The sequence below is a fragment of the Drosophila busckii genome, chromosome X, assembly GCF_011750605.1.
Source record: "Drosophila busckii strain San Diego stock center, stock number 13000-0081.31 chromosome X, ASM1175060v1, whole genome shotgun sequence".
Taxonomy (NCBI): Eukaryota; Metazoa; Arthropoda; class Insecta; order Diptera; family Drosophilidae; genus Drosophila; species Drosophila busckii.
This window is the reverse complement of record NC_046608.1, coordinates 10,004,286-10,031,016: the sequence shown is the minus strand read 5'-3', so window position 1 is coordinate 10,031,016 and position 26,731 is coordinate 10,004,286. Positions and strand designations below refer to the sequence as shown.

The following is a 26,731-nucleotide window of genomic DNA, read 5'->3' as shown; positions in this document are numbered from 1 at the left end:
TTGCACATACCAATTGGCCGGCCAACTTGGTTGCGCTCTGCCATTCGCAGTTAAGCGCTTGGGCGTATATTTAAATCGAGCACTGTAGTAGCCTTAAACGGGCAAAAGTTCACATTAGCATGCACATCACGTTTGCCGCAATATTTGTGCGAATTCAAGTCCAGCTGCCCCCACTGGCAGCCTGACTCTTCGATTAGTTCGCAAGCTAAAGATGAACTGTTAAATTGAGAGGCAGCCGCAATGCGTTGCATGCAACTTAAAGCTGTTGCCATATTGCTGCTGCTGCTGCTGGCGTGTCAAGTGCGTATTAACTTTGCTTTATGGCGTACTTTTGTTAGTTGCCCCAGTTACAGTTAGAAATGTCTTAATGGCCTAACTTTAACTTCAAAAAGAAAAAATGATATGGCAAGCTGTCGATAGCTATCGATAACAATATGTTATATGTTGACTGTCAATTAAAAACAATTTTGAAACATGATACATGTCCGTTATTTCTGCTGAAGCACGTGCCACACACACAGCTCGTTTAAAATGTAATTATGCCAACTATATGCATAGTATGTTCATTGAATTGGCAGCTGATCGAAAATAGTGCGCAGCATGAGTTGAGTGCGTGTGGCATGTGGCAAGTGCTGCAATTGCCTCCGCGTTGCACGTGCATGTGTATTTAGTACAAATTCCAAGCGTGTGGCCAAAAATAAAAACGTTACCAGCGCTACAGAGAAAAAATAAAAAACAGCGACGCGTGGTGCACACACATTTCAATTTTTAGTTTATTTCCGAATCATAACTTTTGTTTATCTTCAGCCCAGCCGCCCAGCTGAATGTTAAATTGCCTTGGTTTGGCTTTGGTTCTGGTTCTGGTATTTAGCTTGGTCTCATTTTGGGGGGTGCCAGCTATGGACACGATCTGTTTAGTCTGTCGGGTTGCTTGTTTGTGTGCGATACGCGCTTTTTTATTAACAATTATTTCAATTTTTAAAATCCAAAACTATTTTCAACTGTCTCCGCTGAGTGAATTTTTATACGTTTAATAATACATACGCATAAATTTAGTTTGCATTCTTTCTTTTTTGTTTTTGTTTTTGTTTCGTGTGTGTTTTTCAAATTTATCATATGCTTGTGCGCAGTTTTAAAAATATATATTTTTCAGCTGGCCCAGTCCGGTCCGCCTGGCACTTTTTTGCGGGCCAGTTCCAGGCCAACGTTTTACAGCCAAGTCGTTTGATTAGATATTCCATTTGGTCAAAACAGTCGCGTCTCGGAGCCAGCTGCAGTCGCATTTCCTCCGCATTTCCCTACAAACAAAAAAATAGCCATAAAAATACACAACACAAGCATATAAAATAGTAATACTACATATATGCCATACATTGTTTTCTTTTTTTGCATTTCCATTTATTGTTGCTATTTGTGTGAAAAGTATACATTTGTATTCAAGTGATATTATTAATTAAAGTGCACAACTGGTGAGTAAACAAATGTATTTTGGTAATTATTCGACCACACGCATAGTTTATTAGGCTAAATACGATACTAAAAACAAATTTAATGCAAGACGGCAAGACTATGAAAATATATATGGCTATTTATTTGGTTACAATTGCCACAATAATAACACATGCATTTGAAATTAGCAAACAATAAACTAAAAAGTCGAGTGCGCGCCGCAGGAAATTCGACTAGAATATACTCTGTTAAGGCGCTGGCGCTGCTTATAGTGTAAGCTATCGAAATTAGCAGGCCATCACTTTGTTTCAAGTTAAGCTTAACAGCAGCGATCACAGTATGTAAGCTTCGCACCGGCCGCCACTTTATTTTAAGCTAACAGCTGTTATTACTCTGCTTAGCTTAGCAGCGGCCGCTACTTTATTTCCAGCTAAGCTTAACAGCAGCGATCACAGAATGTTAGCTTAGAACCGGCCGCCACATTTACGGCATTACAGCATGTAAGCGCTGTCTGTTAAGCTTAACAGCAGCGATCACAGAGTGTGTTAGCAGCGTCATTGGCTCTGCTGCTTACCTTAGCACTTATTGTTAGTCAGAGTTCATGCCTGCTCATGTGAAGTGTACTGAGTATTTAAAAGCAATTTCAATTAGCTGGTGTTGTTGCTCTTTAGTCTGTGCTGCTGCGCCTCAGGCATTGAGCAAAATAATTTTTATCTAATTTTTTTTGTTGGTCTTGTTAGCTATATTTTATTCTCATGCATTGTTTATTTTGTTTAATTCAATGGCCTCGCATAACCATTAAAATTTTCAGTTTTTGTTTTTGCGTTTATAATACGCTTTTGGGCTTTCTTTTTGGCACAGCAACATGTATTTTATTTCATTGTTTTATTGATGGACATATGAGCAAAAAGCGAGCAGGCGACGCTCTGTCATGCCCACTTTGCATATTAAACAATAACATGCATAGAAATGAGCTTTTTGTAAAGTGCTTTGGCATTTTTTTGAAGAATAATTTGGGTAATGGCAAATTAAAGTACAAAATGTTTGAATTCAATTTCCATTTAAAGGTAATAGCAGCAAAAGTTAAAACGATTTGGGACCTAAAAGTGCGCTATATCTACATGTGTGCAGTGCCTAAAAATATGCCGCAGAAAAAGCCGCAACAAATTGCGTTTTTGCTTGAATGATAAATTTATATAGAATTTATTTGCAAAACGACCTTCAATTGGCTTGGTCTACACGCTTGCTTAAACTAAAGTAATTAATCAACGACCAAGCGACAGTTTGCTCGTCCAAGAGTTTGCTTCACACCTCTGCCAGCTAATAAAAATAGAATTTCAGTTGAACACAAATAGAATTACGTTTGCACACTTTGTGCGGGGCTAATTTGCGATTATTATTGTGGATAATTAGCTAAAACTAATTAATTTATGCAATGGGCGGCAGGTTCAAACACACAGACAGAAAGAGCGGCAGCTAGAGAGACAGTCGGAGTTGGCCAAAACTGTCAAACTGACAGATGTGTGGCAAGCAACAAGCGGCAACTTGTGGCAAGTTACAGCTCGCGCAGCTGTCTGTCAGAACTTTTGACAGTCGTTGGGCTGACTGGCTGGCTAATAAAGTTGAAAAATGTGTGTGTCTGTGTGTGTGTGTGTGCCTAACTCTAATTGAAAATCAAAGGCTCAAAATGCAATTTGGCTAAAATATGCCGCCTGCCATTGTCATTGTCATAACAAACAATTAATAGCATGCTGTGTAGTCGAGTCGAGTTGAGTAGACACAGAGCTATTGTTGTTATGGGGTCAGAGCTATCAATTCAATATGCAGATTACCATGGCAGACAGCAAGACAATCATAAATAATGGCATAGTTGTCAACACAAACACAGAGAGTGGCCGCTCGGTTAGTTGGTGGGCAGTGGGCGGTGGGCGTGGCTAGCCGGCTATAGAATCGATATGCATGCAATAATAAAATACATGCGAGTATATGAAAAGCATTTGGCTCTGCTGCTTGCCTAAAACAATTCCGCACATTTTTATAGTCGTGCGAAGGGATCTGCACACACACACATATATACAAAACATATGTATGTGTGTATTTTTTAGTTGTGGAATTTCTTTCGCCGCTTTGGTGGCAGTGCATTAACCCCCCCAGACCCTCTGACCAGCTCGCAAGATGTTTCACATGTGCGCTTTGGAATTTCACAATGCGAGCAAAGGAATTTTTTATATTCACCCCAGTGGCATAGCAATGGCTTGTGGGGTGGTGGGGTGTGTGTTTGTGCTGTGCTCTGTGTTTTGTGCTTGATTGAGTGTATATCTAAAAATGGCTTCCTGCCTGATAGTTTTTTGTGTCCTGTGTCTACAAAGCAATCAGTAAATATTTATTCTCGCCATTCGTTTTTTAACAAAAAGTTCAATAAAATAACATTTGAGCTTAGCCCCAAGTATTAAAAATAATAAACAGAGCCCCAGCCACACATAATAAAATTTGCGTTGAGTAAATATTGTATGCGAATATTCGATTGTGTGTTTGGCAATTTAGCTTTGAGCATTTAATTTACAGTTAGTGCTAACTATTGCATGCGCTCTCGCTCGCTTCGCTCTCTTTAATTCATGCATAGCACCTCAAGTAACTTTCGTAAAGAGCGAAAGTTCCGTTGCGTGGACAGCTTAACCCTCTAATGCATACAGTGACATATATGGTTTTTGATATTTAGTGCATTTTTATTAACTTTAATCTGTCTTTGCAATATTTTCTATTTTATTGTGTGAAGAATATTTTTTGTAATATTTTTTGTTTTATTACAACATAAGCATTAATATTATTATTATAATATTAATTGCCAAAATTGCCGCAGAGCCATATATGGCTTTATTAAAAATTATAATTTAAAGCAATATGTTTTATTATATTCAAAGTTAATATTTTATTTTATATTTAATATTATATTATTTATACAACTAATTAAACTTGACTGGAAATATGCTTTTGGCAGCAGAGGGTTAAGTTGCGCTATTTTGACTGCGCTCGCCTCGCTCGCCTCTCACCTCGTTCGCTCTCTCGTCCAGCTCTTCGTGCAATATTCGTGCAGCGAAGAGAGCGAAATTCCATGAGCGGCGATCTCTGCTGCTCACACAGTTTGGCAGCAATTGTAGGCGATATGTAATGATCTACATATATGTCTATGTATGTATGAACGCTCCAAGAAGAAAATTGAAAGTAAAAGAACCTGAAACAAATTGCCGAAAGCGCCAAATACATTTACCGCACAGCCGTCAAAGCAAACAGACGGAGACGTAGTAGATTAAACAAAAAAAATTCAAATCACTGCCAGCTGATCTGATCACACACACACACGCACACACACAGACAGAGAAAAACAAAACAATAGGCAAAGGCAAATTGTGCATAGTGTAAAAATTGCAGCCATGTGAATTTCGTTTAAATGCAATAGTTATTGCTCTCTCGCTCGCACAGACGTACACACACACACACACACACACACACACGCTGGTGTTTGTTTATTATTTTTGTTTGCAATTATTTTTAGTGTTTAAATAAGTTGCGACGACCTTGTTGACAGGTATAAATTTCGCCGTTGACAGCACAAAATTTATAAAAATAAATACTCATAATGCGGCGACAGCAGCCTAATTAACGTTGCATGCCACACCTGTCACACACACACACGCACACACACATAAACGCAGTCAACAGTTAACAGTTAACGAAATGTTAAGCGCAATGGCAACAGCACAACAGGAAACTTTCGAGATTGAGTTGCGTAAGTAATGCAAAAATATAATTTTTTATGATCAATGTTTGCCCTTCGGGGCGGCAGCAGCAGCATAACTATATCTATTGTTTATAAACAATAAAGTAAACAAAAACTTGGGCTTACTAAATTATGCATACAAATTATTACTCATACGCGCTGTTGTGCGATAAAAATCTATAGCCAAAAAAAAAAATACAAACTATTACGAAATTCGCTGCAATAAATTACAATTTTTATTTGAGCCATTGTGTGCACTTTAAAGCGAGCGCAAACATAAACAATTAGAATTACAACAGTGTGTGGGGGCCAATTGTTGTCAAAATTTAGCCAACAAACTGTGGAAATGTGTTGGACTTTCATATTCTATTTAAAGCAATGTTTACTAGAGCACAATAGACTAAAGCAGCAGCGAAGCAGCGAAGCAAAGCGCAAGCTGCTTATAAACTAACTTGGAATATGAGTTTGAGTTTAAATAAAATAAATAAAACTTGCTAGTTGCAGGCTTAGCATTGAGTTGTGAAATTGTAGCATATTTTTTATTAGAATTTAGTTGCAGACAAGCTTTTGTCCCAGTTGCTTGTTGCTGCTCCATGAGCAGCGAGCGACTTAATGCGCCACCCCCATGGCGTTTAAATGGCCCATACGATTCGCATTAAAATAGATTTCTTCACAGCTGCCCCACATAGCTGTTGCTGTTGTTGTTGTTGGTGCAACAACACGTGAGGCATGAACTACATATCAGCGTATAATTAAATTTATATTTAAAAAAAGCGGCAACAATAATAAATACAAGCGAGTGCAATAATAATGTTGTGTTGGCAAATAAACAACATGCGTAGCGGTAAATTTTCCAACACGCAAAACCAACCAAGCAGCCACCCAACCACCCACAAGCTACTAACATATGTTTCTTGAATTTTTCGCAAGCTTATAAAGCGAACTTATTTAGTGGCACACAAATTATGAACGCGGCACATCCCATAAAGGTGGCAATTATCGTTTGATGTTGCCTTTTAATGTCTTTGCCCCCCACCCCACACTCCCGAGCACATCAAATTGTTTTGTATTGTGTGCACACGGAAATCTGGTACTGCGTATACGTAATATTGCAATTTGTATGTGCTTTTATTTTGCCTCTGCTCATTTGTTATTATTCGCTGCTATTTCGTGCTCCATGATCGTTTGTTTTTCAGCTGAAATGTCAGCCTGTTGAAAATCTGGCTGCGGCTTTCGGCCTTTCAGCCAAAATGCCAATTTGATTTGATCGATTGTTTTATTGTTTTGGCTGCTCGATCATCAATGTGGGCAGAGTTCAGCCACAGACACTGGGCAAGCAAATTGTGTTTAAATTAAATTTCATTTATAACAATAAAGCAAACAAAAAATCCCCAAAACTTTAGACAAATTCATAAAAAATAATATATTGCTCATAGATTTACAGCTGCATCTGCTTTAAATGTTGTGCAATAGCAATAAACTTAATTTTATTTAAAACCTAAATTAATGACTAAATTACATTAAAAAAAATTTAAAAAATTGTGCCGCAAATTAAATGAAATTTAATAAAATTTTATAAATATTGTTGCTATTAAATTAAATTTGAGCAAATAATTATAAAAATTTGAAAAATTCTACAGCAAACTAAATGAAATTTAATAAAATTTTATAAATATTGTTGGCAGTAATTTAAATTTGATATAAAGCAAATAATTATAAAAATTTGAAAAATTCGTCAGCAAAGGAATAAAATTTTATAAATATTGTTGCTAAAAAATTAAATTTGATATAAAGTAAAATAATGAATTCTTCAGCAAACTAAATGAAAGTTAATAACATTTTATAAGTACATTTGATATATAGAAAGCGAAAACTACTGCGAACTTATCCGCTAACTTGTTGACTAGTGTAACTGAGTCATTGCATTTTAAAAATTCGCAATGTTTAGCTACAATTTGTGAATTTTTGGTGTTTTTCGCGACTGTCGACTGTCGAAATGAAATGAAATGCGGCTGTGGCTGTGGCTGGAGATCTAAACAATGTCTGGAACATGTCGATGGGAACTACAAACGCAGCTGGAAAAACTGTTTAGGTTTCAACTCGTCATAAATAGCATAAAATACGCCTTGAATACAAACGGCGTTTGGGGGCGTGGCGCATGCTTAGCTTATGGTTTTTATATTTATGCATTTAGTATAAATATTTGGGCGCTTGTAAAATTCGCCTGTTGATGTTTACGCATTAAAATGCGCGCTGCCAGAATAAATAACAATAATAATTGTAAAATATATATTTGCTGCATGTGCGGCAATAAAAATATAATTATTAAACAGAGACAAAGACAAAGCGCAAAATAAAGATAAATAAAAGTAAAGCAAGCGGCAGCAGCTGCTGCATTTGATGTTTGCTTGCAACAATCAATCTCAGCTCTAAATGCGTGGGGTGGCTGGTTGGGGGGGCTATAAATTTGATTTATTTGCGTCGCAGCTGCTGTGGACACAATTTATTTTGCTTGTTGCAACAAGCACTTTGCCGCACTTTAAATATTATGTGTGTCAAGCTATTTGGCTTGCCACACTCTGCTGCACCTGTGGTTTGCTCTCTCTCTCTCTCGCTCTTGGTCTTAGCCTAAAACGCAGCTGGCTAATTTTCTGGCTTGTTGCCAGCACAGTTGCAACTTGTGGGGACTTTTGGGTTGTCTTTCGTTGCTGTTTACATGTTGCCACATTGTAGTGCCAACATGGGCAATTCAACAGGCAGCGGCGACAACACACAAATAAAAAACGCTTTAGCCGCTTTTTGCGCCTTGTCAAAAGCTATTTAGTTGCAACTGTAAAATAGATAAAAAACTATTACTTGCATTTATTTATATTTGTATTTTATTATAGCGCATTATAGCCCTGGAACATCCGTTGAAAGTTTTTCTTTTACGCTTTGGCTGATTCATCATTTGTTTATTGAAATTTATTTTTATGGCCATTGCAGCGACATCGACTCGACTCTGCCTTTGCCTTTGCCTTTGCCTCTAATGTGTGTGTTTTGTATTTTCTACTCGGTGTATTTCTTATTTATTTATATGCTGTGTGTTTGTTTGCTTGCCAATTTATTTATCAACAGCAACAACAATTGATTATAAAACAAGCAGCGGCCAAAGCATTTGCAAAAAATTTTACGCAGCGCTCGCCAGTCAGTCAGTCCGTCAGTTTGACTGACTGAGCGGGAGTCAAGTACAGTAAAGCAATTGTGTGGCCATCCATCACACACACACACACACACACACACACACACACATGCGTATTGCGTGTTGTCAGCGCACGAAAAGTGGCAAACAAACTGCCAAACTGCTGAAAAATAAATCGCACAACAAACACGTCGCTTGCGTATACGTAATATTTACTATTTCACAGCCATTGTCCTTGCTCACATTTGCTTAACAAATTTGCCTACCAAAATACAGCTATATAGTATATATATTGCTGTGGTCAACAAGTCGAGGCATTGCATTAAGCCATAAATTTACATAAAGTAGCAACAATTCTTAACTAAAATAAAAATAACAAGCAGAGCCAACAAAAAATATAAGCTAAATATTAAAGTATTCTAAATGCTAACAGCTCGTAAATAATTTTGTCAAAAAATATAATTTATGCGCTTTTTAAAATATTAAACAATTCTAACTAAAATAAAAATACAAAAAAGCAAAACAAATTTATAGGCAAAGTCTAGAAAACTATTAAAAAATTCTAACAAAAATGCAGCAAATATTTATTGAATATAATTTATTGCGCTTTTTAAATATTAAGCAATTCCTTGCTGCTGCTAACTAAAAACAAAAAGCAAATAAATTTGCACAATTTAATTTATTGCGCTGCTTTTGATGCGCTTGCTCAATTAAAATGCATAATTTAAAAATAATTATATATCGGCGCGTGTGCGTTAATTGCTTTGCTATAGAGTTTTGGCTCAATTTTAATGCAATATCAATATTTTATATTTTGTTTGCAACTGATTACTGATTGTCTTGTTTGCACTACGACACGCGCATAAATTAACATAAATTTATTGCATTTATTTGTCATTGAAGTGCATAAATTATTCAGAAATTGTGACACATACACGGCGTATGCGTAATATATAATTTTTTATTTCAATGTCATGCAGACAGCAAAAACTTTTGCTTGATTTAAACAAATGAGCGCTCATAATTATTGTTCAACTGTCAGCCAATTGCCAATTGTGGCGCAGGTGGCTGGTGGGTGGGTGGGTGGTTCGACATGCAACATTAATGCTAGACACAATTAGTTAGCAAATGCCAAAATAACAAATGAAATTCAATGCATACTAAGTAAGCGCAACTAATAAAAACTAACAACACTTTTGATTTTATTGCCTAGGCGCGAAGGTTGCCAATAAAGCGTTGGCCATAATGATTATTTAATATTGAGCTGCTGCGTGTTTTTTTTCCTTGTATAAAGCAATTAACTTAAATGTGTGCTAACAATTGTTTAATGTGCTTGGAAATATGTTGAGCGCAATTTTTTATTGCATTCTAGTAATGAAATTTTAATTAAAATTTCCATAGCATAAAAATATGTTTAGCTTTTATAGTTTGCTTTGCTCCTAATTAATTAATTGCTAGTGTAAACAGTGCAACAAACAAATACATGCTCAATATTAATAATAATAAAATTAAGCTGTAATTGAAATTTGTAAAATGAAAATGCAAAACACACAAAATTTGACTCACTAATGCAGTTTATAAACTTAAATATAGCTGCTGATCTAATAAAATTGTGCTAAGCACTAAGCTTTAAATAATTTAAGTAACAATAGTTGGTTAGTTTACAATAAATTAAGCAGCCAGCTTAGCAGTTAAATAAATTTAAAGCGCTTTTCATCTCACTCCAACTTAATTGTTTATCCATAAATATAATTATAGTTATATGTAAAATTCTTAAATGGAACAGTTACTCAGAAACATAATTTAATGAGCGCTCGATAGGAGAAAGATATTTACACAAATTGTCACTTTTTATTATTTAAGTAAATATTGTTCTTCCACTGATTTTACTAATAATAAATTAAAATTAAAAAAAAAATTTAAAGCGTCACTTAACAGTTCTAAATTAAGTTTGAGTATGGCAAGCAGAACAACAAAAATTGCCATTTTACAATAATTCGTTCATTGGCTGTGTGTTTACTGTAGTTGTTGCATATTTTTTATGCCCCAAACATTTGGCAGTTTGCCTTGTTTTGTTTGTCTCTTGCACATTGCACATTTTTCATTTGATTTATGGCACAGCGTAAACAAAAACTAGAAAGAGAGAGAGAGAGAGAGAGAGAGCACCCAAAAATTGTCGCACATGAGGATTTGAATAAATTACATTTGTTTTTGCTGTTCAACAATTGATGTGTGTCTATTTTTTTTTTTTTCTATTGCAGCAGCAGCCGCGGCAGCAACTGATGCCAATAGCAATTTGAATGCCGCGCAGCGCAGCGTTAATGTCATTACCATCATTAGCAACAACAACAACAATAGTAATTATAGCAACAACAACAACAACAACAACAACAACAACAACGCTGGGGCAGCAACTAACGAAGCTGCAACTAGCTCAGTGCAACAGAATTTTGTTGCCATCCCATTGCTCGAGCGTCGGCGTCGCAGTCGCTGCCACAGCATTACGCCGCTGGCGCCCATCATTTGCATACAAAGTGGGAGTGGCAACACCGTCGCCTGCAGTCTGAACAATCCCAGCGAGGAGCTAACTCAACTCGATTCGCGCAGCGTTTCGTGTTTTCTGCGCTTGCGACGCTGCTGCGCCAAATGTGAGTGAACTTTTCAGCAAAAAGCCAAACGGCCAACGGCCAAGCTAAGAGTTCAGAGTTCAACTGATTTAGCTGCCGGCGCTGGCTTCGCTTTTGTGCTTATCTTGACCAGTTAACTTTTTTAGCTGCTGCAGCAATTTTAATTGAATTCGCTACGCTACACTGCGCGCTTTATTAGCAACGTTTTGGCCATTTTACAAATTTCCCCATTTCCATTGCAGTTTTTGGCAAAATCATGGGCAGCAATAATCCCAGCGAAGCGGACCGTTTCGACTATTATGACTGTAAGTAAATTGCACAATTGTCGTCTGAACTATGAAAATTACGCATACGCAGCGTTGTATGCGCACAGGTGTTGGAGCTATAAATTCTAAATAATCGATAGACAACAAACTAAGCAACATTAAAGTATTTGCATCTCTGTCTTGCGCGTATTTGTTAAGAGGGGGGAGGGGGGGCCAAACAAGCGGCAAGTCAGCCAAGAAAATCAATAAGACCCCAGAGACATGTATGTATAAGATAAAAGAGTCATAGAGTAGGCAGAGCCAGCAGACCCAGCAGCATTGACTGAGAGCGAAAGTAAAAGTCGAAAGCGTGAGTGAGTGACTGGGTGGGTGGTTGGTAGAGAGTGGGTGGTGGGTGGGTGGCAACATTAGGCATAAGTAGTATTTATGTTGGTATCTAAATATCTCTACACTCATCTGTCAAATATCACGTTGCTTGTTTACACTTTTTCGCCTACTCCTGCGCACAGACACACACACACGCACTGCCCGGGCCTACACACACACACACACAGGCACACAGCTGATGTAGCCTGCTGTTTGTATTTGTGGCATGTTGAGTGTGCCTCTCATTGTAGCATTTGCAACTGCAAATAGCTTACGAAAATCGTTAATAAGCTTAGCTTAGCTTATAAATAAATCAAATATTATAAGTTGAGCTTGTACAAAAAATTCAAATTGAATTTCAAGCAAGCAGCAAAATAATTTCAAATTCAGAAGCGAATTCAATTATTTTTTATATTAACACAAACAAATTTTATTATTAATTAAAAATTAATTATTATTTTTGTATTTAAAATTTAAAAGAAGTTGCTCGTTTTACAATTCACACATTTTCTAGGCTTGATTAGCTAAAATAAATAATTTAAAAAATAAATGCAGCTAAGCGTAGCTCAAATTTAGTTTGGCAAACAAGCGAATTCAATTATATTTATATAAAAATTCACATAATTTATTAATGACAAATTGAATTATGCATATTTATGTATTTAAAATTTTAAATAATTTATTTATTTCTTTTTAATTGTAACTTGGGATTAATTCTATATTACAACTATGTAGCTAGAGCAACTGGCCTACAGGCAAAAGAAAAATTTAAATAATAAATACAATTCGCACATTTACTAGGCTAGATAAGCTAGTTATAGTTTATTTCAAAATTAAATAATTTAAGCGGCTAAGCGTAGCACAAATTTAGTTTGGAAAGAATTAAAAGCTGCAGCTGCAAATTGACTGAATTACAAATGAGTTTATTATTTATATTTATTATATTTATATTATATACTTTAATTATTATGAAAAATGATATCAATTCTAATGTCATAATGCTGAATTATTTAAAACAAAATCATTTTATTTTTAAAGAAAATGCAGCACAAACAAATCTATAAGCTAATTTAAATATAATAATGAATTACATAAAACAAAATGCTTTTAGTTTTAAGCAAAGGCCAGAGAAACAAATTTATAAATTAAATGCATTTGTGTTTAAACAACTTTAGATTAAGCAATTTAAATTTTCAAGCTGCTCTGCGCTTCAATGCCAAGTCGTCGCACACTTGTTGCATGTGGCATGTGGCATTCCAATTAATTGACTGGCACAAAGCGCAATTATTTTTGCTCAAATGTCTAATAGTTTGTGTTGGCCATGGTAACAGCCGCAGTCAAAGGCAAAGCCAAAGCCACAGCTGCTTGGCTTGGCCCTTGAGCTCGCTCGCGCTCAAAAGATAATGAAGCGCGTTCGCGTTCGCAGTCGCGTCTGTGTTGCTAAGCAACAGGTAGGCTACGCACATAAGCAAAAGCGCTGAGCACACACACACACACATAGAAACACACACACACACACACACACGAGCAAAACTCAAGCGCGCGCCATCGCGACAATTCACAGCATGCGAAGCTTCGTTTCGTTTCGTTTGCGTTCGCTCGTGTTGCGTTCGCTGCGACAAGGGAAATTAAAGTACCATAGCGCTATCTCGCTTGCACGCGCTGTTTGCAGTTCAAGTGGCGCTTTAAAATTTCCCACAATTGCAGCTAAACTCGCATGCGATAATTTTTTGCTACGTGCCGAACGCTGCTCGATGCTCAACGTTGGGCAGCGTCGCTGCTGCTGCTTTTCGACGCCGACTGCGACGTTAGCTGCCAGCTGCTGACCAAAAAGTGATTTCAGCTGCTTCAGTTCTCGTTCAGCATTGCCGACGGCACGACGTGTGTGTGCGGCCGTCTACACTCGCTCTCTGTTTATCTGAGACTCTATCACTGTCTGTTTGTGTCTCTGTGTGTGTGTGTGTCTCTGTGTCTGTGTGTGTGTGTGTGTGTGTGAAGTCTGCTTTGCAATTTATGCAGCTTTTGTCATCAAACAACGACACACGCAAAAAAAAAAACAAGCGAAATTTAGTACAACAAAAAATAAACAAACAAAGTAAAGCAAAACGCTAATAATTTTTTTTGTGTTTTTTTAATGTTTAAATACCTAAAAGTTACAACAATTGGTTACAATGTACAAAAGAACAGTTAACTAAAATATATGTGTGCGTGTGTGTGTGTGTGTGTGCGTTTGTTTACTTCAAGTGTTATATATAATTAGTTAAAAGCGAAAATATGTTGACATTGTTTGAAAAATTTGCTTGCGCCTGCAGCTAGGCAATAGTTTTTTGTTCAACTGCTGCTAAGCGAAAAAACTTTACTAATCAATCAAAGTCACATCTGAAGTCTAGGCACAAAACTTTATATTAAAAATATATAGACAGCTGCAAAATTGAATTAAAGCTTTGGGGGAGCAGCTGCGTTGTAAATATTTTGAAGCTGCGTTGCATTTATAATTAATAACGCGTTAATATAATATTATTAAGCTGCAGCAATTAAAAATATTCAGCATACGCCTTTGCTTGGGCTTAACGCCTGTGTGTCTGTGTCTGTGTCATTTGTGCTGATCTTGAAATCGCTCAATGCTTTTCATGGCCAACTGGCTGCTGCGCTTTCATTTCATAGAATTATTGCAAACACTGCAGCCTTTTCCAGCTAAATGCTTCAAATCGCAACAGCATAAAGGTCAAGCCTTTGACTTTGTTGCATGCCACAGGCCAAAGTGTTGTATTGCAAATTGATGAGCGTAGCTCAATTCTTGTGATTAGTGCTCGACATTTTGTGTTTTGTACTACATCAAATGTATTTTGGGCACGCACGTTGCAATCAATAAACATGCAACACACACACAAAAGTTCATTCATACAATTTTAGCTGCTTGCATAAACAAAAAATAATGCAAATGAAATTTTTCTCTTTCTATTTGCCACACAAATGCGGCCACGAATTTGCAATTTTTCGCCAAATTTATGTGCATAAATATTTGTATACAACTTGAGCTTGCTGCTCACTCTCTCTCTCTCTCTCTCTGTCTGTTTGTTAACAACAATTATAGTGCGATCGCTTGATCTTGAGCTATAGCGACATATTTAGCTAGAAAAATGCTGTTGTTTGTTTTACAAAGTGCAAAGCTCAAGGCATATTTAAGCAATTAATAATTGTGTTTTTGTTTAAACAATAACAATTTGTTTAGACATAGCAACTGACTAAAAAGGCTACAGCGAATTTGTTAAATAAATCAATAGCAAACAACAACAAAATTGAAAACTCAATTCAACAACAAAATCAAACGAGCGCGCATTTTGATTGATTTGTGTGGCAGCAGCTAAACTTTAGGTGAGTATTTTTTCCACACGACTAAATAATAAATAAATACACACACACACACACAAAGACTGAGCGCCAAACTTAGCTCAAACTGCTATTGTTATTATTTTGAATATTGCGTTGTAATCTAATATTTAAAGCATATTCATTTCACTTGCCTGGCAGCTTTAGATTTTGTAATTACTCTTGTTTACGCCAAATTTCGCTTTGATCTCAAATTTAATTAAGCAACATTTAGTTGGCGTTAAAACGCGCTCACGCTTGTTTCGCTTTCATTGTTTTTGACATTTTCGGGTCATAATAGCTACAAAAAAAAAAAAAAAAAATTAGAAGAAGCAGCAGGCAGCGCTACTAAATTTAACGCTAAGCCTAAATGTTTTTGGCGCTTGCTTTTGTATAGCAATTGTCATAAACAAAAGATAATTAAGCTCAACGCTTTTCATGGCCATTTAAACAGCCAGTTAAAGCTATGAGCATTGCTTTATATTTAATATTATTATATAAAAAATATATAAAAACAAGTACATACAATTTCTCTTTAATTTTTCATTCTTAGAATTAAACAATAACAAAAGTTACAAGCATTGCACAATAAAATATTTTATAGCTATTTTTTTTCTATACAAGCTATGCTATAATTTTTTATTTTTGCATTTTCATTGTTGCTGAGTATCAATTTCAGTGTAAACTAAAATCAGGCAGCAAACTTTTGTATTCATATTAGTCATAATAAAAATGTTTACTTATTTTATTTAATGATTTAAAAAATGTAGACGTATTTTTTTTTTAACTAAGCATATTATTTGAATAATAACTTCAGTTGCAGTTTCTGTGAATTCATTAAATAAATTACTACAGTAAAGCTTCTGTATAATAGTTGCATCGACTGGGCATTCATTATAAAATACTTACACATAAGCAGAAATATTTATCTCGCCTTTGTTGCTCTGGCTATAACCATAGAACTTAATTCTAGGCTACAATTAAAATAAATAAATAAATTTATATGCATTCTATAACTCAATAAAACGAAAAAGCGTAGCTTAGAATAAAAAGTTTAAATAGTAAAGATTTATATAGAGCATTTTATAATTTATAAAGTATTTTTTTTTTTTTATATACACACAACATTTCTTTCAATTGGTCTCCATGCCAAACAAACTGCAACTGAGTCGCAACGCATGCAGCTTTTGTCTGTGTGTCTCTTCAATGCCAAAGCTGCCTGCTAGCCACGTTTGCAACTAATTCGAATTGGTGCTGCTGACCTTCTAAGCTCGCTGGCGAATTTTGTTTTATTTGCATTTGATTTTCTAGCTCAATTTGCAATAAGCCGCAAGCAGTACAAATATATATTTTTTATATCAAAATATAATTAGCGTAAGTGTAGCACACACACACACACACACACACACACACACACACACAAATAAAAGCACATATATGATAATATTATGCGTTTGCCCTGGGGCTTACTCAAATATAATTTTCAAATATGTCAGAGAGCGAGAGCGTCGCATATTTTCATTTGCAATTTGCATTTTTAGTATGTGGCAAGTGGCTGAAAAATCAACAAGACGAAAATGTTTTCAAGCAAATTAGCTGCAACAATGTGTGGCACATAGATTGCCAAATCAAATATACATTAGAGTCGAATAGAAATGTGATTCGTTTTATAGCAATCAGTCAGTAAGCAGCTAATCAGTGGCAATTATCAAGCGCCTGAGACTGAGCTTAGCCGCATAAAATGTTGAAGAGGGGGGAGCGGTGAGAGCAGCGAGTGGCGACAGGCGGCAACAGAATTTAATTTCGTAAGTGATTTTTTGGCAAGACAGGTGAGCACAGGCGTCTATAAATATATAGGCAATGTTGGCTGGCATACATTTGCTTTCTCTCTTTTTTTTTTTTTCAATTCGCTATGGCAGCTGCACTCACTTGTCTGTCTGTCTGTCAGTCAGTCAGTCTGTCAGTCTGTGCTACACTTGATTTGATGAAATTCGCGGCTAATCAAAGGCAAAAAACTTGTCGACTATATAACTACTATATAGTCTATGTAAATTTTGTTTGTAGGCGTTGACAGTTTGTAGCTACAACAAATGGGCAGAGTAGCGACTCATAAATAAGTCAGTCAGTAAAACAAATAGTTACTACGGGGCGTATACGCAATGAACTCAATGCGTTCAGCTTAACTACGCCCACTAGTAAAAAGAACTTCAACACTTTAGCATGCAATATTTATTTTATGACTACAACAAATTGTTTGGCTTGCAATATTTATTAAAGCTTCGACTCAAATATGCAAACCGAACTTTGCTTTGATTAACTTACATTTTCAGTTTCACTTTCACTTTCACTTTCACTTTGATTGAGTTCGCGCTAAAGAATTTTGCGCATAAATTCCAGTAAATGTCGCCAAGTCTATTGCTATCTCGCTCGCGCTTTTTAGAGTCAATTGTGTTAAGATTTATGCGTCTGCGAATGTTTTTAATTGTGCGTGAGTGTGCGTGTGGCAAACTTAAATGCAGACAACACAGACCTTAAATGACCTAAGCAAATGCGGCCGGCCGCACAGACGGACGGACGCTCAAGCCAAGGCGGACTTTGAAATATGAGACGCAAAAGCAAATAGAGAGTGTAAGAGACTGCGAACTTTTTTGTCTGCTGGCTGGCTGACTACAACTAACAACTGCTCCTTTATTTTCGCTGCCGGACGGACTAGTGTCCATTTCTTCTTTCTTTTACTTTCTTTTGTGCGTGGCAGCGCGTGCTTTACGCAGCTTCAACCGCACGCATTTTCACTTTATATATATTTCTTGCTTTATTGCTGCACGTCGCATAAAAAAGAGCGAGAGACGCGGCGCAAAGTTTGGGGCAAAAACCCAAAAAAAAAAAAAAACACAGAAAAAATTGAGCCAAGCAACAAAAAATTGACACAAAAATTGATTTTCGTGCGTTTTTTATCACAGACGCACAAGCTCACACACGCACACACGCATACATACATGCAAACAAATTTTGTTGTTGTTATTGTTGTTGTAGCTTCTCACACAGCATGTCAGAGAAAATGTTGTGTATTTTGTTTAGGAGCCCTTCAGTTCAGCTCATTGGTGAACAGCTAGTCACTTTGCTGGCTACTGGTAAACAGTTCACAACTTTGCTTAACCACATAGTGAGCATTATTTAAAAAAATAACATTGGTGTTGGTGAAATTAAAATGTATTCACAATAAATCAACTTAGCTTAAACGCGTAGTTAGCATTAATTTAAAAAAAAAACATTGGTGACAAAACGTTGGTGAAATTAAAATAAATCAATAAATTTAGTCATTGCCAGTAACTAATTTCCACAAACTTCTTCACCAATTATTCACCAACATGCGCCTACTTTGTTTCTTATTTAAAATTAATTAAATTAAGCTTGACATTATATAAATTCTACAATACAATAGCGTTGGTTATAATTGCAATTTCAACAAATAAAAGCAACAATTGCTACTTTTATTATTTAAGCAAAATATTAATTATTCTATTACTTTACTTTTGCTTTGTATTGTCGCCAGCGTCGTACTAAAGGGCTACAGCATATGCCTTTGCTTTCGCTGCTTTATGAATGTGTGCGCACATACATGTGTCTTGTATGTGTGTGTGTGTGTGTTGTGTCTGTTTCGCTTTGGGGGGTGCTCTGTTAATTTTCTTGTTGTAGCTGGCAACAGAGCAAATATTGCGGCTTAGTGAAGCTGCTCAGATCTTCTCAGCTGTGTCGACGACGACGGCAACGTTGTTGCCACATAGTTTGTTGGCCTCTTGCTTGCTTACACTTGTTATTGCTGCTGTTATGCAGGCCCAATTTGCTTTAAAGCGTCGTCGTCGTCGTCGTCGTCGTTGTCTCGCCTTGTCGTCAGGCACAGTCTCGTTTGCCTAATTTTTTGTACGTTTTACTTGCTGTCTGCTTCGCTCTGCCATTATCATTGCCATTGTCGCTGACATTTGGCTGTAATCACAGTTGGCCAATAAGCTAAGCAGGCATAATGACAAAGTTAGGCTGCATTAGAGCCGCCAGAGTCAAGGCCAAGTGATAAGCAAAGCTGAAATGCGCTAAAAAGTAGGCAACAGCAAAGCTGAGTGATGTGCATGCAGTATGCGCTGAAAAGTAGGCAACAGCTGAAGCTATAAAGTTTAGCGCCAGTCCCAATGCCTAAAAATGTTACACAAATGTGACAGTCAGTCAGTCAGTTGTTGCTTTGAAGCATGCAACAGGCTGTGGCAGCTACACTAACAGTTAAGCGCACATTGAAGAAGAACTGACGCTGCTTTAACATGAATTTCAACGCCTCAATGGCAGCCAGCAATTCATTCATTAACTCCCAAGAAAGCAACGCAAACATTTCTTGCTAATTGCAATTGAAGCAAACAAGCGCATTTGCAACATTGAAAGCAGCGCAGCTCGCAGTCGTTGTTAACTATACAGGAAATTTCTGTTGCTTCAACAACAACAGGTAGGCGCTAACAATGTTTGTCCTTTGACATTTGCTGTGCCTAAGCTGCAACCCTCACTAAACATACATGTGTGTGTGTGTGTACATAAAAAAAGGCGTGTATTTATTTTTGTTGTTGTCGCAGCAATTTGAATTCATGTCACACACACAAAGAATAAAAGCGTGAGGGGTGTGTGGAGAAGGATGCGCGACGTAAGTATGCAAATCGAAAATCGATAAGCGACTGACTTTGAAATCAATTTAAATGCGTTACATATGTAAGCTTAAATTGAATAAACAACAAAAGCAAATGCAACAATTTATTTTACGCAAGCCAAACAAAGTGAGAGGCGAGCGCTGGAGATAAATTACAGGCAACGTTTAAATGCTCGGCTTTATTCTCTCTGGCCGACAATCAATTAAAATAACTTGAAAGCAACAAGGCTTAATGCGCTTAGCAACTAAGCCTCTTGATAATTTGTGGCCAGCAGCAGCTTTTTGTGCAGAGCTTAAAGCCGCTTGCCTTGGCCAAAGTTCTAATCAGGCTCAGTCGCTCAGACGCTCAGACTGAGCAACTAAATTACTTGGCACTAATTGCACAAATACACACGCAACATATTTTATATGCAACTGAGTATTTTATTTATGTTTAGTGCGCACATTGCAAATTTATCATTTTTACAGCCAGACAAATTTTATTTCCCCCCCCAAATGTAATTTTCAATTTAGCCCAAGCCCAAGGAGTGAAAACATTGCTAGCATCAAAGTGTTTTATGCAAGTTATAAAAAACATAAGGAAAGTAAGCAAGAGAAAGCATGAAAATTTCATTTTGTGCTATGGCGACATTATGTTTCTTTTATTATTATTTTTATATTTGTTGTGTTTGGCTATAAAACTTAAATTTGTTCACACAAATTGTTAATAAAGCATACAAAATATATAAAAGTTGATTGCCTACACACACACACACTCACACATAGAAGTGTAAAGTGAGTGGCAGTGTCAAGCAAAAGTTGTAAGCGCCACTTGTGGCAAGTGTCGCACTCATGTGAGATTTGTATAAATAATAAACTTATGAAAAGCGTGCGAAAAGCAGCGGCAAATAAAATGAAATAAAAATGAAATGAAAAAATAGCAAAACGAAGCATTTTAAAGATGCTGCAGAGCATATTGTAATTAATATTAACGCTCAAACAACAAACTAATGCCATTGGCAGCAACAAAAAATGCGTATACGCCATGTGTATAAAAATAAAATCCCAAAATACAACAAGCAAAGCCTGTTAGCTAAGCTATAAACACACACACGCATAGCTTAGAGTCAGACTTGTTTCATTTATCATTTATAGCTACAAAATCTATATTGGTGTGTGTGTGTGTGTCTGTGTGTTGCTGATCTAAGAGCATAAGTAAACGCACTTTGCAACTGAAATGGCCGCCCAGGTAGCCAAATTGCCTTTCCACGCTCTTTGTGCTTATGAATCGCCTTACTCTTGTTTAACTTGGCTAAAAGCTGCAGCTAGCTCGACTACTTAGCTGCAAGTTTATTCATAGCTTTAATAATTATCAAAATCGTGCTTACCTCATTTGCTTGCAATTTTTTCCATTAAAAGTTGCAATTTTCTTTAGCTAATTGGGCAGTTAAGTTGCATTTTAAACTGTTATGCAAATAATGTATTAATTTTAACTTTTATTCATAATAAATAATGCTTAGCTATTTCAAAAATAATTTTTATTATCAAGCTAACAATTAAAAATATAAAACTTAAACCAATTGCTTTAGTTAGAAATGTAATTTTTATTTATATAGAAATTTTTCTTATATAAAATGCACACAAAACTTGTTTGAATTGAATTTTAATTCATATTTAAGTGTTATTATTTATTTATTTTTTTTTGTTTTTATTTTTTTTTATTTATATAAAAGACACACAAAACTTGTTTGCTGCATTGAATTTTAATTCATATTTAAGTGTTTTCATTTATTTTTTATTTATTATTTATATGAAAGACTCGCAAAACTTGTTTGCAGATGTGAGTTTTAATTCATATTTAAGTGTTTTTATTTTTTTTTTTGTTATTATTTTTTTTCTTATATAAAAGACACACAAAACTGCATTGAATTTTAATTCATATTTAAGTGTTTTTATTTATTAATTATTATTATAAATGTTAAAAGGCGTTAAGCATTAAGTAACTGCCAGCTATAAACATTTGATAACTGGCGCTAGCTCATGCATCAGATTCGGCTTGGCTAAAAAACTGACTGCAAGCAGTTTGCTAACCGCACTTGAGATTGACAAGTTGGCAATGTAACAAGCAGTGAAGTGATTGACTGAATGCTTAAGGCAAACAACAGAATGAGAGAGAGGGAGAGAGAGAGAGAGAGAAAATGATAGCGCAGTTAGTTTGCTATGCAAATTGAGCAGCTCTCAGTTTTCACATTTCATTTGTGTGTGTGTGTGTGTGTGTGTGTCTAGTTAGCTAGTCAAGCTGATTTGCATGCACTTCAAAACTTGTGATTAAAATTAGCATTAAAATCTAATGTCTTACTAGCTGCTGCTGCTCAAGCTCAGCTGACAAAGCAAAATTATGAAATGACATTGAGAGTGAGAGAGATAGAGTGAGAGACAGAGAGAGAGAGGCTGACCTGATTAAAAGCTAAAATCTTAATTAAATAGCGTCATGGTTGAGCGTCTTTTGACTTTTGCCAATAAATTCGCAACGTTATCTTTGGCAATAAATCTGTTTTATTGCCTTGAGAACAAAAGTTTCGACAATCTTGAGAGTAAAGTACACATAGAATGGCTGTCTATTGTTATAAATAATTTATTTGCATTGCAAGTAATAAAAATAAAATAAAAAGGTAAAAGCTGCAATTTAAAAAAATATATATAAAGTCAAATAACAAATCAAATATAAACTTACAAATAAATAAAAACTTTAGTTAAAAATACCTAAAGTTATTAATAATTAAAGAAAAAATCAATGCACATTGAAATGAATAAATTTGCAAGCTTTCAATAATAAGCAAATAACAAATCATTGCGAACAAATAAAAACTTAATGAATTTAATAAAAAATAAATTTAAAAAAATATTCAATAGTTAAAAATAGCTAAAAAAAAATCAATGCTTATTAATGCAATGAATAAATTAAAAGCTTTCAATAATAAGCAAATAACAAATAATTGCAAAAAAATATAAACTTACAAAAAAAAAAAAAATAAATAAATTTGCAATATGTATATATATAATAAATGGATAAAGCTAATTGCAAAATGAAATGCATAAATTCAATTTAAAATAAATCATTGCAAATTGCTGCAAATTTGTATAAAACTAAATACTAAGCAAATAAATACTAGGAGTATAAATTATAGTAAGCATTATTTAAATCTGTTATAATGCTGTTTGGAAAGTTGTGCAAAAACTGAAAACTATGCGCTTGTTGTTTTGCTTTAAGTTAAAACTTTGGCCCAGGCACAGAGCAGCGCATTGTGAGTTCATTCAAAATGCCAAAACAATCGTTGGCAAACTCTAGTGCGTGTGTGTGTGTGTGTGTGTGAGCGGCTTTTATAATGAGCGGCAAGTCCTGCGAACGTTGACAAGGGTTTTATGGCCATGTGCTTGTGTTTTAGTATCTTTGAGATACACAAAGCGAAATTGTGCGGGCTGCCAACAGCAACAAGAACAACAAGCGGACTTGACGTCACTTTTGACACGCGCCCAACCCTAAATTTACTGTTGATTTCATAGTCACACACACAGACCTAAGCATTGGCATTGCCACAGGTGCGAATTTTCATTTGTTACTTAGGAATTGGCCACAACCAGCAGCAGCAGCAGCAGCAGCAGCAGCAAAAACTTTTGGCTTTGCCTTTTACATATTTAATGCAACTGCTCAGTTTTATTTTTTAGCGTGTGTGTGTGGCATGTGTGTGTGGCACTGTTTTTAATTAACTGCGCTTCAACTCAACTCAACTCAACTCATTGCCAAATGTTTGCCCAGCGCAGCTGCAGCGGCTCACAAAGCAAACGCCCCAAACGATGCCGCTGCCAAAGCTTAAGGCCTAAAGTTAAACGCCAAACGGGCCAAGGCAAACTCGAGAGCCAACAGACAGTCAAGTAATTTCAATTTCTACCGCTCAACGTCAGCTTTGTGCCACAAGCAACAAACACACAGACTGACACACACACACACACACAGACTAAAGCGTGTGGGCGTGGCACGAGTAACGCGCATATAAAATTGCTGTCAAAATTGCACAGCTAAATGTCATTTCATTTGGCAGCGCACGTTGCGCGTTGCACGTTCAACTTGCCACACACACACACACGCGCGCATATTTTCTAATGACGTTGCATGCCACACACCGACACGCAAAGCTGCGCGCAGTTTGTAACTGTCAGCGGCAGCTGCATGCAAAGATTATGCCTAATTAAAACGCAGCGTTTGTCTTGCGCCTTGACTAGCGAATTCCCATTGCGTATACGCAGCGTGTGACGCGCTGCACTTGCAATTGCTGCTTGGCATTTGCATTTGGCAAGTGTTGAGCTATTTGTAAGCATTATGTGCATTTAATTAAATATTAATTATAATTCTTTTTTAAAATTTAATTTTTTGTTAACTATTTCTTTTTAAATTACTGCAGTTATATTCTATTTTAAATATTAAAATTATTAGATTACATTTAATAATTTTATTTTTTTATAGCTTTTTATATTTGTTTATAGTTATAAATTCAATTTTAAATATTAAAATTAATAGACTGCATTACATTTAATAATTTACTATTTATATTACTCTTTTTATATTACTACATTATATTTATGTTTGTTTTACATTACTACAGCTATAAATTCAATTTCAATATTAATATATTATATTTAATAATTTGCTACATATTTTTGCTTGTAGTTTTAAAATAAAATATGCTAAATATTAGTAAAGTTCGAAATGCAGCTCATATATCAGCATATAAATAATATAATATTAATCATTAAATTAAAATGCCTTTGACAAATTATAAAAGTAACAAATTTTTTTTTAATTTATTTAATTTTTTGTTAAATTTGCAACTTTGCAATTAAGACTATAATTATTAATTTTTAATATAAAACTTTCAAAATCAATTTCTTATGCTCTAAAACTTTGCAATGGACAACTGCGCAGTTTATATAAAACTTTTGTCATGCCACGCCCCCCGCCTCGCTTGCGCCTTTTGCATACTTGATTGCTTTTGATAGTTTGCTCAAAGTCTTTGGCGCGCCTCAACTTTATCAGAATTTCGAATAGTCAATTGTTTAATGCCCAATTCAGTTTCAGTTTTCAGTTTTCAGTTTTGCTGGTCGCGTCTGTCGCTGCTGCTGCTCGAACTTGTTTGTGTGTAGGCATTAAATATGCATTGCATTCAAAGAACAACAAGAAGAAGAAGAGCAACGCACGACTACAGTTATTCGAGCCTGGGAATGGGCGGAGAAATTCTTTACCTTAATTAAAAAAGTTTACAATTTCTTTGCCGACTCGGCTCGGCGACAACTTGACGCGCCTACATTTTCATGCTGTCGCACTCGCACGCTCGCTCGCTCTCACTCACTATTTCACATAATAAGCAACGAGTGCGTTTAAGCAACAGCAACAACAACAACAACAACAAAAGCAAAAAGAGTGCGCAAAACAATGAAAATGCGACAAGTTTTCTGTGTTCGCTAACTCGCTCTCGCATATTCGCTTTCTCTTTCTCTGTCTCTGTCGCTTGGCGTTAGCTTCAGCTTTTTGCCCATGGGAATCAGCTGCCAAGTTTTCTTTATTTTTTTTTTCAGTCGGCTGGCAGAAAGTTTTAAAATAAACTTGCGTCATAAAAATTTCAAAAGTTTCATTACACACACACATATGCACACACATTTGCGTTAATTTAAGATTAGCAAGCCAACGAGCAAAATGTGTCGTGCGTTTGTTCGTTTTTGTTTTTTTATTATTATTAAATTATGTGCATTGTTTTTATTTCACAGCCAGCATAAATAAATTAAAGCCTCGCCCAGCGCATTGTGGCAATAAATTTATTAAATATTTAGCCAAGCGCCCACACACACGCACACACTCAAAATGTTCAAAATGCCAAATTTATGCAAAGTCAATTTAGCAGCAGCTCAAGCAGCTTCAAGCTTCAGTGTGTGTGTGTGTGTGTGTGTGTGTGTGTGTGTGTAAGCATTTGTAACGGCTTAAAGCTCGTGTAATTCTCTAGTTCACAAGAATATTCGATTTATTGCCTTTATATATCAATTAACAGTTGAAAGCTTTGAGCTCAATTCAAAGCAACAATTTGCTATAGAAGAGCGAAAGGGGAAGAGAGCAGCAGCAGCAAGTGCTGCCAATACTGATTTCTAACTAAAAATAAGCTAACTAAGTTAGTTAGCAATTAATTTAAAGTTAGAGCAATTCATGTGCAACTCTATTGAAAAGTGAATTGAACGACTAAGCGACAGCTGCAGTTAGTTGCAAATAATATATAAAAAATATTATTTTTAGCTTGCATAAGTTTCGAATAACTAAACAGCATTAAAATCAACAGTAGTATATATTTGAAATTAAATCATTTATTGTGTTACTCATTGAATTTGAGCGTTACTAAGTTTGGGAAGCTATTTTAGGCACTTTAGGGCCGCTTAGCTTGACAATTATTGGTGTTGGGTCCAATGGGTGGATTCTTTTTAGTCTTCTTATCTGCAGCGAATTGGCTGATTTACTAGCCAATATGTTGGGTTGGGCCATAAGCTTGTCCTTATATCGTTAATCTGATCTCCGATCAGTACAAATCGAAACTCGCTTTCAATTGCTTGGTTAGTGACGTTTATCAAGTTGTATATGCAGCATATAGAATATAACTTTGTCACATTAATAATGCATTTAAATAATAAAGCTTAAAATAATTTGAGCTGCTCACAATTATTTTGTATTATTTATGGCATTAATATGCTTATGTTAAATTAAAAAATCGTCTGCTATGATTATTATTCTTTAGTTTTTGTATAAAGTGCAACGATCTGCAATTTATCTATTTTAACTAGCGACTCCACTACTTTTCTGCTTCTTCATCTTCTATGTTAAGCTGCTGCTGCTGTTATTTATTATTTATGACATTAATATGCTTATGTTAAATTAAAAAAATAAACTTTGTTTATTATTCTTCAGTTGCTGTATATAGTGCAACGATCTTTACTCTA

At 35.6% G+C, this 26,731-nt stretch overlaps 1 protein-coding gene across 1 annotated transcript in view; it reads left to right on the top strand.

The window, feature by feature from the left end:
- The first annotated feature begins 1,453 nt into the window (after positions 1–1,453).
- The window catches only part of LOC108606347 (Kv channel-interacting protein 4), a 72,308-nt gene continuing 47,030 nt past the window's right edge, over positions 1,454–26,731 (top strand). The window contains exons 1-4 of the mRNA XM_017996395.2: positions 1,454–1,469; positions 5,193–5,236; positions 10,670–11,056; positions 11,278–11,340. Of these exons, the coding sequence (XP_017851884.1) occupies positions 5,197–5,236; positions 10,670–11,056; positions 11,278–11,340 (490 nt within the window). The 5' untranslated portion in view covers positions 1,454–1,469; positions 5,193–5,196. The remainder of the gene's footprint in view (positions 1,470–5,192; positions 5,237–10,669; positions 11,057–11,277; positions 11,341–26,731) is intronic.